The 15,973-nt window shown below is 39.7% G+C and overlaps 1 protein-coding gene across 1 annotated transcript in view; it reads left to right on the top strand.

Moving 5' to 3' along the window:
* Positions 1-15,973, top strand: part of CENPI (centromere protein I) — a 224,399-nt gene that overhangs the window by 45,739 nt on the left and 162,687 nt on the right. Inside the window, exons 10-12 of the mRNA XM_053698960.1 lie at positions 13,807-13,971; positions 14,394-14,514; positions 15,582-15,670. Coding sequence (XP_053554935.1) covers positions 13,807-13,971; positions 14,394-14,514; positions 15,582-15,670 — 375 coding nt within the window. The remainder of the gene's footprint in view (positions 1-13,806; positions 13,972-14,393; positions 14,515-15,581; positions 15,671-15,973) is intronic.

The raw sequence follows: 15,973 nt of genomic DNA, 5'->3' as shown, positions 1-15,973 counted from the left end.
TCACCCCTGAAAAAGGATATAGATGTGGGAGTAGTGGTTTTAATTCCTGCCCAAAATGCTCATTCCCGATGGCAGATCTCCAGCACATGTTATGGGCCTGCCCAAAAATTAGGAACTTTTGGTTAAAGATTCAATTTTGGTTGAATAAAATAATAGCCCCTTCTCGAATAACACTGTCATTAAAAATGATAGTTTTTTTGTTTCATCTAAATGAAGAAAACATTAAGAAAATTATCAACATGACCATCCTGGCAGCAAGATATCATCTTCTTTTTAGTAAATGGAAACAGACAACAATCCCTAGCATAATAGAAACTAAAAACTATCTAAAAAAGCAATATATATTGGAACAAATAGATACAGACCCAAATAATGAGCGAGAGATCAGAAAATTATTCTTGAAATGGTCACTGTTCATTAAAGATTTACCACCCAGTGAAGTTGACTCCTTGATTTATCCCTTCAGGAATTCAGAACTAGTTATTCTAGGCATATGGTAGTAATAATCAAATAATTCCCTTTTTTTTTTTTTTTTTTTTTTTTTTTTTATTCTTTCTTTCCTTTTTTCCCCCCCAAGATAACAAGGACTGGGTGCAGGATTAGAGGGGGGAATGGAGGGAGGTGGAGGAAAATCAGAAAAGAATCCTAATACAGAATATGTAAAGCATGTTTTTTTTTGAGAATCAAATAGGTTGAGAATGCACACCTCAAACTCCCTGATTTACTATGCATTTATAAAATTTCTCACAATATTTGTACCTACTTTTATGGTATTTTTTGTTGAATGAAATTGTAATTCACAATATCTGTACCTACTTTTATGGTATTTTTTGTTGAATGAAATTGTATTCTGGAACGGATTTAAATAAAATGTTAAAAAAAAAAAATTGCATGCCCTATTTAAATCATGAAAACATTTTTGGACTTGACTGTCCCTTTAAATTCAAAAACCACCCCTAGAGCAGGGTGAGACAAAAAGAAATGCCTCTGAGCACAATGAATATGAGAAGAAAACAATGTTTATACAAATGTTATTAAAATGTAATCTTTGTTGTAGTTGCTTAAAGGGACACTGAACCCACATATTTTCTTTCATGATTCAGATAGAGCATGCAATTTTAAGCAACTTTCTAATTTACTCCTACTATCATATTTTCTTAATTCTCTTGGTATGTTTATTTGAAAAGCAAGAATGTAAGTTTAGATGCCGGCCCATTTTTGGTGAACAACTTGGGTTGTCCTTGCATCACCAATAAACAAGTGCTGTCCATGGTCTGAACCAACAATTTGCTGGCTCCTTAGCATAGATGCCTTCTTTTTCAAATAACGATAGCAAGAGAACGAAGAAAAAATAATAGAAGTAAATTAAAAAGTTGCTTAAAATTGCATGCTCTATCTGAATCATGAAAGTTGGTTTAGTGTCCCTTTAACATGATAGCAAAAGAGAGAAGAAAGCAGATACACTGCTGCCTAACAAAATTAAAAGCACTACGGTTTCGGTGCTATGTTTAGACTTGTGTTAGTTTTATAGGTGAATAACGTTCTATAAAAGGAAATATAGCTTTGCTGTAAATGTTACCAAAATTACAGTCATATACGTTAGAGTACTCCACTGTATACACTGAAAATACGGTGAGCAGCTTGCTATATTGAACAAAATATACACATAAATTGTTCTATTGGACAAATGTCAGTTATCATAGGTAATTGGTAATTTTAAACCTGCTCACAGGACCTGGCCTGCAGAGAAATACTTAAATAGTAATGCAGGAATAAATTAATGTACTTTTTTTTTTTACCCAGAGACATTTAGGGGTGTGAAGTTAATATATTGTGAATCTTTATACTGACCGCAAGTGTGTTTATTTTTAAGCAAAGTTATACCGCTACATGGAGCGGCCAATATATACTGGTTTTGAACAAAATGTGTCTGTTATTATAAAAGGCTAAGTTCAGTATGTTTGCTGATAACTAGCGTAGCCATATGCAGAAATGTTAATGTTATTCACTACTCTGGCGGTCTATTGTTTAATAATGACCAGTAGCAAGCAAGTTAAGAGAAATCCCCTTTTTTTTTTTTTAACTTGCTCGCTACTGGTCATTATTAGCCAGGTGTCAGGGTTTTCTCCCTGTTGTGTTTGCCATGTGCTGCTGGCAGCCATTTTACTCACCTCTCTTGCTGACTATGGTGCATTGTGGGGAATGCTGCTCATTTCCTGCACTTCCTTTTATGGCCAGACTGGTGTGCATCATCCATGTGAGACAGGATGCAGTCTCAGAATTGTGATGTCATCACTTATTATTTAAAGGGCCTCTGTTCAGTATGCTTTGCCTTTGCGTTGTCTCAAACCTGTGTATTCCTGTGTATTACCTGGCTGCCTGACGTCCTTCCTGATCCCTGGCTTGTTCCTGACTCTGCTGTTTTCCTTGTTCCTGATTCCGGCTTGTCTGACTATTCGCTTTGGCTCCTGACTCGGCTCGTCTGACTACCAGCTCTGGTTTTGACTCCTGGCTTGTTATTTGACTTGTGGACTTTTTGCTATTAATAAAGGTGTGATTATTTTTGCACTTCTCGTCTCAGTCTGATTCCTGGCACCCTGACACCAGGGTAGTGAGTAATGTTAACATTTCTTCACATGGTATATAAGAAGAACAGCCCTAAGGGACAGTCCTCTTAATATTCGCTCCTTTCGGACAAATCCCAACTATCAATCTTCATCCAAACCCGAGCAGCTCAAGAGCACTTGGAATCTTGCTTAGTCCTGGAACAAGTCCAAACAGACAAAGAAGCCCGCCGATAACAAATCGGCATGAAGGGGCCGCCCCTGGTCTGGGATTGGATCGAGTAGGGGCAGATTGTCGTTTTTCTCAGACGCTTGGTTCTGGAGGTCATAACTCGGGAATACCGGATAGGATTCAAATCTCATCCACCCAGGGGCAGATTCTTACTCCAGACTGTCTTCAACACCAGAGAAGAGGAAAGCCTTTTTAGATTGTGTAAGGAATCTATCCTCCTTAGGAGTACTAGTCCCGGTACCTGCATCAGAAAGAGGTCTGGGGTTCTATTCAAACCTCTTTGTGGCTCTGAAAAAGGAGGGAACTTTTCGTCCAATTCTGGACTTGAGGTGCCTAAACAAATTTTGTAAGTGTCCCATCCAAGATGGAGACTATAAGAGCACTCCTTCCCCTGGTTCAGGAAGGACACTTTTTGACCGACTACCATAGATCTGAAGGATGCATACCTTCACATTCCGATCCACAGGGAACATTTCCAGTTCCTTAGTCTCCTTTCTGGATCAACACTTCCAGTTCATAGCACTTCCGGTTGGCTTAGCTACTGCTCCAAGGATATTTACGAAGGTTCTGGGGACTCTTCTAGCGGTTTCCAGAACCCGAGGTATAGCAGTAGCTCCTTACCTGGACGATATCTTGGTACAGGCCCCATCTTTTCGTCTAGCAAGGGATCACTAAGCCTTTCTTCCAAGTCTTCTTCGGTCACATGGATGGAAGATAAACTTGGAAAAGAGTTTGCTTACTCCAAATACCAGAGTGAATTTCCTGGGCACAGTTATAGACTCAGTGCCAGTCTATCTGGCTGGGGAGCCGTTTGGGGTGCCAGGGAGGCACCGTGGCTGTGGACTCTGGAGGAGTCCACTCTTCCGATCGATATCTTGGAACTCTGGGCAATCTTCAATGCTCTGAGGGATTGGCCCCTCCTGGGTTCGTCCCAGTTTATCAGATTCCAATCAAACAATATAACTTTGGTAGCCTACATCAACCATCAGGAAGGAACAAGAAGTATCTTAGATCCTAGAATTGGCGGAGGCCCACAACTGCACGCTGTCAGCGATCCACATTTCTGGTATGGACAACTGGTAAGCAGAGTTCCTCAGCAGGCAATCCTTTCACCTGGGGGAATAGTTTCTCCACCAGAGGTCTTTGCAGAGATATGCAGCAGATGGGGGATGCTGGAGAAAGACCTCATGGCCTCTCATCTCAATGCCAAACTACCCAAGTACGGGTCGAGATTGAGGGATCCTCAAGCTGTTTTAATAGCATGGAGATTGACTCATATCTCTTTCCTCCATTACCTCTTATCCCTCGTGTGGTGGCCCACATCAAACAGGAGCAAGCATCAGTGATTCTAATTGCTCTATTCTGGCCGTGAAGGACTTGGTTCACGGATCTGGTGGGGATGTCGTCATCTCCTCCGTGGAGGTTACCTTTGTTGCAGGGACCTGCTGATACAGGGTCCCTTCCTTCATTAAAATCTAGATTCTCTGAGGCTGACTGCGTGGAGATTGAACGCTTATTCTTAGGTTTCTCTGAGAGTGTCACCGACACTTTTATTCAAGCTTGTAAGCCAGTTACTCAACACATCTACCATAAGGTGTGGTGGACTTTCCTGCACTGGTGCTAGGAGCATAGTATTTCTTGGCATAAGATTAAAGTTACCAGAATTTTATCTTTTCTCCAGGATGGACTGGAGAATGGTCTATCTGCTAGTTCCCTGAAGGTATAGATATCAGCTCTGTCGGTGTTGCTGCACAAGAGATTAGCTGAGCTTTCCAGATTTGCAGTCCTTCGTTAAGACTCTGACTAGGATCAGAAAGATGGCTCCGCCATGGAGTCTCAATCTTGTTCTTCGTGTGTTGCAGCAGGCTCCTTTTGAGCCCATGCATAATGTTGACATTAAACTGTTATCTTGGAAGGTTTTGTTTTTATTGGCTATTGCCTCTGCTTGCAGAGTCTCCGAGATTTCTGCCTTGCAATGTGACCCCCCTTACCTTGTTTTTCATGCGGATAAGGTGGTTTTACGTACTACGTTGGGTTTCCTTCCTAAGGTGATGTCAGATCGCAACATTAATCAAGAGATTGCTGTTCCTTCCTTGTGTCCCAATCCTCCTTCGGCGAAGGAACTAGATGTGGTTTGTGCCTTGAAGTTCTACCTTCAGGTTACTAAGGAGTTCAGACAATCTTCATTCTTTTTTGTCATCTATGTGGGTAAGCGTAGGGGTCAGAAAGCCACTACATCTTCCCTGTCTTTCTGGTTGAGAAGTGTCATCCGCCTAGCTTATGAGACGGCGGGACAACAGCCTCCTGAGAGGATTACGGCTCATTCCACTAGAGCAGTAGCTACTTCCTGGGCTTTTAAGAACAAAGCCTCAATGGATCAGATTTGTAAGATGGCTACCTGGTCCTCCTTAAATACTTTTTCTAAATTTTACAAGTTTGATGTGTGTGTTTCGGCTAAAGCAGCTTTCGGGAGAGAGGTTTTGCTGCAGGCTATGGTGCCCTCAGATTAGGGTCCACCTCCTTTTTTTTAAAAAAATTTTTTAATTTTTTTCCCTCCCGTTATTCCTTCAGTGTCCTCTGGAGCTTGGCTATTTTGTTCTTAACAGTAAGGAACTAAGTCGTGGACTCTCCCTGCCTTATGGAAAGAAAACAAAATTTATGCTTGCCAGATAAATTCCTTTCTTTCCTGGCAGGGAGAGTCCACGACCCCGTCTATTAGTTATTCTTTGTTTGGGCGGCTCCCTTTTTGTTTTTCTTCCGGCATTTTTTTATATCCTGATGGTTTTTCTTAGCCGAATGACTGGGGGGATAGGAGAAGTGAGAGGGATATTTAAGTCTTTGGCTGGGGTGTTTTTGCCTCTTCCTTGTGGCCAGGTGTTGTATTTCCCAACAGTAAAGAATGAAGTGGTAGACTCTCCCTGCTAGGAAAGAAAGGAATTTATCTGGTGAGCATAAATTTTGTTTTTAAGTCTCTGCATAACCAACACTTTTCTATAAATACCTTTTTTTACGTCCTGTGATTATCTTGTATCTAAGCCTTTGCAGACTGCCCTCTTATTTCAGTTCTTCCAACACTCACATTTTAGCCAATCAGTGCTGACACATAAATAACTCCACAGGAGTGAGCACAATGTTATCTTTATGGCGCACATGAACTTTTTTTTCTCTTTGGTCGTTTTGGACACATGAACTACCTCTGTTTAGCTGTGAAAAACTGTCAAAATGCATTTAAATTTATTTTAATAAAAAAAAAACATTTTTTCTGTAGTGTAGCTGCCCAACTCCCTCCCCTCTCCCTCATTTACCCCTATCTATTATCCTTTCCCTACTCTCTCTATTGGTTCCCTCCACAGAGGATCCCCCTCTACCACCTTCTCCCCCTACCTCCTTCCCTCTCCCTGTCGCTCTCAGATAATTATTTCTTTCATGTAATTAACAAGAGTCCATGAGCTAGTGACGTATGGGATATACATTCCTACCAGGAGGGGCAAAGTTTCCCAAACCTTAAAATGCCTATAAATACACCCCTCACCACACCCACAAATCAGTTTTACAAACTTTGCCTCCAAGGGAGGTGGTGAAGTAAGTTTGTGCTAGATTCTACGTTGATATGCGCTCCGCAGCAAGTTGGAGCCCGGTTTTCCTCTCAGCGTGCAGTGAATGTCAGAGGGATGTGAAGAGAGTATTGCCTATTGAATGCAGTGATCTCCTTCTACGGGGTCTATTTCATAAGGTTCTCTGTTATCGGTCGTAGAGATTCATCTCTTACCTCCCTTTTCAGATCGACGATATACTCTTATATTTACCATTTCCTCTACTGATTCTCGTTTCAGTACTGGTTTGGCTTTCTACAAACATGTAGATGAGTGTCCTGGGGTAAGTAAGTCTTATTTTCTGTGACACTCTAAGCTATGGTTGGGCACTTTATTTATAAAGTTCTAAATATATGTATTCAAACATTTATTTGCCTTGACTCAGAATGTTCAACTTTCCTTATTTCCAGACAGTCAGTTTCATATTTGGGATTATGCATTGAATTATCATATTTTTTCTTACCTCAAAAATTTGACTTTTTTCCCTGTGGGCTGTTAGGCTCGCGGGGGCTGAAAATGCTTAATTTTATTGCGTCATTCTTGGCGCGGACTTTTTTGGCGCAAAAATTCTTTTCCGTTTCCGGCGTCATACGTGTCGCCGGAAGTTACGTCATTTTTTGACGTTATTTTGCGCCAAAAATGTCGGCGTTCCGGATGTGGCGTCATTTTTGGCGCCAAAAGCATTTAGGCGCCAAATAATGTGGGCGTCTTATTTGGCGCTAAAAAATATGGGCGTCGCTTTTGTCTCCACATTATTTCAGTCTCATTTTTCATTTGCTTCTGGTTGCTAGAAGCTTGATGTTTGGCATTTTTTTTCCCATTCCTGAAACTGTCTTATAAGGAATTTGATCTATTTTGCTTTATATGTTGTTTTTTCTCTTACATATTGCAAGATGTCTCACGTTGCATCTGAGCCAGAAGATACTACAGGAAAACCACTGCCTGCTGGATCTACCAAAGCTAAGTGTATCTGCTGTAAACTTTTGGTAGCTATTCCTCCAGCTGTTGTTTGTAATAATTGTCATGACAAACTTGTTAAAGCAGATAATATTTCCTTTAGTGATGTACCATTGCCTGTTGCAGTTCCCTCAACATCTAAGGTGCAGAATGTTCCTGATAACATAAGAGATTTTGTTTCTGAATCCATAAAGAAGGCTTTGTCTGTTATTTCTCCTTCTAGTAAACGTAAAAAGTCTTTTAAATCTTCTCTCTCTACAGATGAATTTTTAAATGAACACCATCATTCTGATTCTTTGGACTCTTCTGGTTCAGAGGATTCTATCTCAGAGATTGATGCTGATAAATCTTCATATTTATTTAAGATGGAATTTATTCGCTCTTTACTTAAAGAAGTACTAATTGCTTTAGAAATAGAGGATTCTAGTCCTCTTGATACTAATTCTATACGTTTGGATAAGGTTTTTAAAGCTCCTGCGGTTATTCCAGAAGTCTTTCCTGTTCCTAATGCTATTTCTGCAGTAATTTCCAAGGAATGGGATAAATTGGGTAATTCATTTACTCCTTCTAAACGTTTTAAGCAATTATATCCTGTTCCGCCTGACAGGTTAGAATTTTGGGACAAAATCCCTAAAGTTGATGGGGCTATTTCTACCCTTGCTAAACGTACTACCATTCCTACGTCAGATGGTACCTCGTTTAAGGATCCTTTAGATAGAAAAATTGAATCTTTTCTAAGAAAAGCTTATCTATGTTCAGGTAATCTTCTTAGACCTGCTATATCATTGGCTGATGTTGCTGCAGCTTCAACTTTTTGGTTGGAAACTCTAGCGCAACAAGTAACAAATCGTGATTCTCATGATATTATTATTCTTCTCCAGCATGCTAATAATTTCATCTGTGATGCCATTTTTGATATTATTAGAGTTGATGTTAGGTTTATGTCTCTGGCTATCTTAGCCAGAAGAGCTTTATGGCTTAAGACCTGGAATGCTGATATGGCTTCTAAATCAACTCTACTTTCCATTTCTTTCCAGGGAAACAAATTATTTGGTTCTCAGTTGGATTCTATTATTTCAACTGTTACTGGTGGGAAAGGAACTTTTTTACCACAGGATAAAAAGTCTAAAGGTAAAAACAGGGCTAACAATCGTTTTCGTTCCTTTCGTTTCAACAAAGAACAAAAGCCTGATCCTTCGTCCTCAGGAGCAGTTTCAGTTTGGAAACCATCTCCAGTCTGGAATAAATCCAAGCCTGCTAGAAAGGCAAAGCCTGCTTCTAAGTTTACATGAAGGTACGGCCCTCATTCCAGTTCAGCTGGTAGGGGGCAGGTTACGTTTTTTCAAAGAAATTTGGATCAATTCTGTTCACAATCTTTGGATTCAGAACATTGTTTCAGAAGGGTACAGAATTGGTTTCAAGATGAGACCTCCTGCAAAGAGATTTTTTCTTTCCCATGTCCCAGTAAATCCAGTGAAAGCTCAAGCATTTCTGAATTGTGTTTCAGATCTAGAGTTGGCTGGAGTAATTATGCCAGTTCCAGTTCCGGAACAGGGGATGGGGTTTTATTCAAATCTCTTCATTGTACCAAAGAAGGAGAATTCCTTCAGACCAGTTCTGGATCTAAAATTATTGAATCGTTATGTAAGGATACCAACGTTCAAGATGGTAACTGTAAGGACTATATTGCCTTTTGTTCAGCAAGGGAATTATATGTCCACAATAGATTTACAGGATGCATATCTGCATATTCCGATTCATCCAGATCATTATCAGTTTCTGAGATTCTCTTTTCTAGACAAGCATTACCAATTTGTGGCTCTACCGTTTGGCCTTGCTACAGCTCCAAGAATTTTCACAAAGATTCTCGGTGCCCTTCTGTCTGTAATCAGAGAACAGGGTATTGTGGTATTTCCTTATTTGGACGATATCTTGGTACTTGCTCAGTCTTTACATTTAGCAGAGTCTCATACGAATCGACTTGTGTTGTTTCTTCAAGATCATGGTTGGAGGATCAATTTACCAAAAAGTTCTTTGATTCCTCAAACAAGGGTAACCTTTCTGGGTTTTCAGATAGATTCAGTGTCCATGACTCTGTCTTTAACAGACAAGAGACGTCTAAAATTGATTACAGCTTGTCGAAACCTTCAGTCTCAATCATTCCCTTCGGTAGCCTTATGCATGGAAATTCTAGGTCTTATGACTGCTGCATCGGACGCGATCCCCTTTGCTCGTTTTCACATGCGACCTCTTCAGCTCTGTATGCTGAACCAATGGTGCAGGGATTACACGAAGATATATCAATTAATATCTTTAAAACCGATTGTTCGACACTCTCTAACGTGGTGGACAGATCACCTTCGTTTAATTCAGGGGGCTTCTTTTGTTCTTCCGACCTGGACTGTAATTTCAACAGATGCAAGTCTCACAGGTTGGGGAGCTGTGTGGGGATCTCTGACGGCACAAGGAGTTTGGGAATCTCAGGAGGTGAGATTACCGATCAATATCTTGGAACTCCGTGCAGTTTTCAGAGCTCTTCAGTTTTGGCCTCTTCTGAAGAGAGAATCGTTCATTTGTTTTCAGACAGACAATGTCACAACTGTGGCATACATCAATCATCAAGGAGGGACTCACAGTCCTCTGGCTATGAAAGAAGTATCTCGAATTTTGGTTTGGGCGGAATCCAGCTCCTGTCTAATCTCTGCGGTTCATATCCCAGGTGTAGACAATTGGGAAGCGGATTATCTCAGTCGCCAAACGTTGCATCCGGGCGAATGGTCTCTTCACCCAGAGGTATTTCTTCAGATTGTTCAAATGTGGGGGCTCCCAGAGATAGATCTGATGGCCTCTCATCTAAACAAGAAACTTCCCAGGTATCTGTCCAGATCCCGGGATCCTCAGGCGGAGGCAGTGGATGCATTATCACTTCCTTGGAAGTATCATCCTGCCTATATCTTTCCGCCTCTAGTTCTTCTTCCAAGAGTAATCTCCAAGATTCTGAGGGAATGCTCGTTTGTTCTGCTAATAGCTCCGGCATGGCCTCACAGGTTTTGGTATGCGGATCTTGTCCGGATGGCATCTTGCCAACCATGGACTCTTCCGTTAAGACCAGACCTTCTGTCACAAGGTCCTTTTTTCCATCCGGATCTGAAATCCTTAAATTTAAAGGTATGGAGATTGAACGCTTGATTCTTGGTCAAAGAGGTTTCTCTGACTCCGTGATTATTACTATGTTACAGGCTCGTAAATCTGTATCTCGAGAGATATATTATAGAGTCTGGAAGATTTATATTTCTTGGTGTCTTTCTCATCATTTTTTCTTGGCATTCTTTTAGAATACCGAGAATTTTACAGTTTCTTCAGGATGGTTTAGATAAGGGTTTGTCCGCAAGTTCTTTGAAAGGACAAATCTCCGCTCTTTCTGTTCTTTTTCACAGAAAGATTGCTATTCTTCCTGATATTTATTGTTTTGTACAAGCTTTGGTTCGTATAAAACCTGTCATTAAGTAAATTTCTCCTCCTTGGAGTTTGAATTTGGTTCTGGGAGCTCTTCAAGCTCCTCTGTTTGAACCTATGCATTCATTGGACATTAAATTACTTTCTTGGAAAGTTTTGTTCCTTTTGGCCATCTCTTCTGCTAGAAGAGTTTCTGAATTATCTGCTCTTTCTTGTGAGTCTCCTTTTCTGATTTTTCATCAGGATAAGGCGGTGTTGCGAACTTCTTTTGAATTTTTACCTAAAGTTGTGAATTCCAACAACATTAGTAGAGAAATTGTGGTTCCTTCATTATGTCCTAATCCTAAGAATTCTAAGGAGAAATCGTTGCATTCTTTGGATGTTGTTAGAGCTTTGAAATATTATGTTGAAGCTACGAAATCTTTCCGTAAGACTTCTAGTCTATTTGTTATCTTTTCCGGTTCTAGGAAAGGCCAGAAAGCTTCTGCCATTTCTTTGGCATCTTGGTTGAAATCTTTAATTCATCTTGCCTATGTTGAGTCGGGTAAAATTCCGCCTCAGAGAATTACAGCTCATTCTACTAGGTCAGTATCTACTTCCTGGGCGTTTAGGAATGAAGCTTCGGTTGACCAGATCTGCAAAGCAGCAACTTGGTCCTCTTTGCATACTTTTACTAAATTCTACCATTTTGATGTATTTTCTTCTTCTGAAGCAGTTTTTGGTAGAAAAGTTCTTCAGGCAGCGGTTTCAGTTTGAATCTTCTGCTTATGTTTTTTGTTAAACTTTATTTTGGGTGTGGATTATTTTCAGCAGGAATTGGCTGTCTTTATTTTATCCCTCCCTCTCTAGTGACTCTTGTGTGGAAAGATCCACATCTTGGGTAGTCATTATCCCATACGTCACTAGCTCATGGACTCTTGTTAATTACATGAAAGAAAACATAATTTATGTAAGAACTTACCTGATAAATTCATTTCTTTCATATTAACAAGAGTCCATGAGGCCCACCCTTTTTTGTGGTGGTTATGATTTTTTTGTATAAAGCACAATTATTCCAATTCCTTATTTTATATGCTTCGCACTTTTTTTCTTATCACCCCACTTCTTGGCTATTCGTTAAACTGATTTGTGGGTGTGGTGAGGGGTGTATTTATAGGCATTTTAAGGTTTGGGAAACTTTGCCCCTCCTGGTAGGAATGTATATCCCATACGTCACTAGCTCATGGACTCTTGTTAATATGAAAGAAATGAATTTATCAGGTAAGTTCTTACATAAATTATGTTTTTTCTTTAGCGTAGCGGTCCGGCCCACCTCCCTCCTTACCCTCCCTCGCCAACAACGATTGGCACCACCGCATCCATAACTCTGCCCGTCTATTTCTGCACTGCCCCACTCGTGGGGAATGCAGAAATAGCTCAATCTTGCTAAAAGTAGAGTCCCAGGACAGCAGCGTCGTACAGGGTACGGTGCTGGTTGTTAAAGTGCTAATACATCTATGTATAAGGCTTAGTGACTAAGTCCTAACTTTAACTTGGCTTCTTTATTTTCTCCTTCCATTTTGGTATTTGCCTGCAGTCAGGTACTCCCAACAGAAGAGTGTACTTGAGGAGAAAGTCAGCTGGAGACTAGAATACACAGCATGCCCTTATGCACTATTACTCCTATAGTGCCAATAACATTAAAGTGAAGGTCCATTTTGATGAATTAGTGCCCGGTTTTTAATAATCCTATTAAAAACAAGGGCACTTTAATTCATCAAAATCGACATTTCACTGTTTTCTTCAAAAACTTACCTTTTTGCCGCTCCAGCACTTCCTCCGCCCGTCGCAAGCCGTCTTTGCGGGTCCAAAATTACGAATCCGGCTTCCTCCAATCACAGCGTTGCATCAGGCTAAGATTCCCCCCCGGGGGGGGGGGGGGGGAACTGTGATTGAAATAAGCCTGATTCATCATTTCTGACGTCTGCAGTGGCTTCCGACTGCCGGGGGAATCGCTGGAGCGGCATTCAGGATTGAAAGTTACGTTTTTGAAGAAAACATTGTTTTTAATAGGTTTATTAAAACCTGGGCTCTAATTAATCAAAATGGACCTTCACTTTAAAGGGATATTCCAGCTAAAATTGGAATCCACATTGATGCATTACAGTTTTGAATAGAAGCATTTTTGTAATATACATGTATTAGAAAAAATTATTCTAATAAAAGCTATAGCTGTCTCAAGTGTATTAAAAATACACTGTGAACTAGCATTTTTAATACAGCAGTTGCTCAGCTCAGAGAACCTAAGGTGATTTTATCATCTGGTAATAACTACATTTGTTAATTGCTGACATGATATACAAGCCCCGCTGGCAGTCTGAGCAACTTCAGTATTTAAAAAAAAAACTGCTTGCTGCGACTATCTAGCGCTGCTTCACATGTACACGCAGAGAAAATTTTAAACACTAAAACAGTGATAACTTTTACTAGAAGCATTTTTGCCAATTCATGTATATTGCAAACATGTTTCTATACAAATATGTAATTTATCTATGTGCATTTAAATTTTGACTGTAATGTCCCTTTAAAGTACAGCCTGGTTCAGTCAGCTGGTGACTAAAGCGACATGAAAGGTTGTTTTTTTTTAAATCCAGGATTCAGAGAGAACATAGAATTTTAAACAACTTTCCCATTTACTTCTATTATCAAATTTGCTTTATTCCTTTGATATCCTTTGACGTAGAAACAGCAATGCACTATTGAGGTATCTGAACAAACAGCCAATCACAAGAGACAAATGTGTGCATGCAGCAATCATCAGCTAGCTCCCACTAGTGTAGGATATGTACATATTCTTTTTCCACAACGCATACCAAGAGAACAAAGTACATTTAAAAATTAGAAGTGAATTAAAATGATATGCTCTATCTGAATCATGCAAGTTTAATTTTGTATTTCCTATCCCTTTTTATTCCTGGAAAATTTTAAATGTTTCTAACAATTTTTGTGTGCATGTGCTTCACAGAAATGGAACAGCAACCTCTCACTGGCTGTGTGTAGCCATGTTGGGGACCATTCAGGAGGCAAAGGCCCAGTCACCATTGAATACCTGATGTCTGAAAATGAGACCTTTCCAGTAGAAAAATTACAAACATTTTCTCAACTATTAGAGAACATCCACAGAATCGAGGTAACTTAATGACCGCAACATAATATTGGAATAAGGGTTCGGTACCATGTAGGTGCACAGTGACCCAACACCTGTCCTTAAATATGTAACATGGTCACCTCTAAGTGGGAATAAAGTGATATAAGCAGTGGAATAGGTAAAATGGGGGTCTTAGGTTTAATTTTAATTAGCGAATATGCTAAAGCCTTTACTTCTAGTCCTAATAATTTCCCAGTTGGATATATTTTTTTTAAAACTCTCTGCTGTTTTAACTGACTGTCAACTTCGGCTCTCAAAAAGATCAATATCAATAAGTAAACACTTATCCAGTGAAATGTAATTTTTTATTGAGTCTCATTGTTTATTACAGATTGTAACAATTGTGTGTTTAATGGGTATGTAAGTGCCACTTGGGAATGTAATCGGTCTGTTTTTGTCTCCAGCTCCCAGCTCAGATGGGCTGTGTGTTAAAAAGCCCACTTTTGCTGCATTACATCAATTGCATCAAAGATGACACACCCTTTGTAAGGCTGAATTACTGGCTGGCATCCACACTACATGAGGGTAATGTAAGGCTTTGGGAAAGGGGATTTACTTGAAGGTGCATTGGGAAAATAGTGCTGACTTCCTTTTTTGTTTTTGAGGGGCATTTTTTTTGTATATTGTTTTTAAGAACTGAAACTTTTTTTTTTTACTTGTTTGAATATAAGGCAAATCACTGTGACCCACTAGAGCTGTAACTGCTGTCCTTCCCAGCCTGTGAGCAATCTATTTGAAAGATGAGTTGTACACACACAACATGTAGACCCTGAGACGCTCAGCACGGCGAACACTTTAGACAAAGAAAGTAACTTTTAGCATGAAGTATTTTATACTTCATGACTGAAAGTCCCCTTTATTTGTTCCGCTGGTAAATCACAAACGCTAGGATTTACTATCGCTTTAAAGGCGCATGGATAGTTCTGAACTTTGCTATCATATGTTCATGTAGCAGCTAGAAAAAGTATTGAGCAGCATCGCTCCTTTTCCCTTACCCAACAATGCGCTTTCCCTCTCTCTCGGTCTAAAATGTATTTATTTTGGTCTTCCATCCCTCATGTGTTTATGCATTTACCATGTTCCTCATTCCAGAATCACTTTCTCCTTAAGTTATGTTTTTGTGTTTATGATCTATATGCTGAGTTATTGAGGCGAACTCGTGAAACTGTGGTTGAGAGACTCCCTCTGGAACGCAGTAGTGGAGCAATTTGATTTGTTAAAATTTGATAGCATAATTGCCAGTGCAACCATGTGAATGCGTTTACAGCTACAATTCAGAAACCCCTGTAAAATGGCAACTTTTTTAAACACTAGTTGTACTTTTAAGGCTCTAAAAGATCATAATGACTAAAGTCTGGAAATGTTCTTCAGTCCATAACTAGCAAAACAGTTATCAGACTAGTGAGATTTGTCACACTGGAATCTGGAAAATTTATATTATTTTTCTGATAACTAATATCTTGAATATTCTTCGTTTCTGGTTTGGATCCCAGGTCTTAGGTAGGAGGAGACAGATGTGTATTGGGATGAATTTATTTCATTCTTTAAGTGGGTAACTCCCAATAATTTTGCTTATTTGTTTTTGTCCCCAGAATGTGCCTGGTATACAGGAAACAAACGGAATAAGGAAGAAGTGGAAAACTTCCTGGAAACAGTTGTGAACACTCAGCAGTTTCTACAGGTGAGACAGAACAGTCTCCCTAACCGCAGGCTCATTCAGTGACATGTAGATATAGCTTTATGGAGTTTTCTCCTATAAAACTAGATATACATCCAATAAACATGTATGTATAAATAGAGGTAACTCTCACAAAAATAAATAACAATACAAGTTTAAAAATTGCAATGAGAGTTAAACAAGTCTTCATAGAATAGTCACCAGATGATGATAGTCCATACAGGAAGGTGATTTCTTCAAATATAATCTTGTTTTGTCTAATTACAGTACTTTTCTCCTGTGCGCACACTGTAAAGGCACACACGT

Source organism: Bombina bombina, chromosome 1, assembly GCF_027579735.1.
Source record: "Bombina bombina isolate aBomBom1 chromosome 1, aBomBom1.pri, whole genome shotgun sequence".
NCBI classification, from domain to species: domain Eukaryota; kingdom Metazoa; phylum Chordata; class Amphibia; order Anura; family Bombinatoridae; genus Bombina; species Bombina bombina.
The sequence above is the reverse complement of the archived record's forward strand: the minus strand, read 5'-3'. Positions and strand labels throughout refer to the sequence as shown.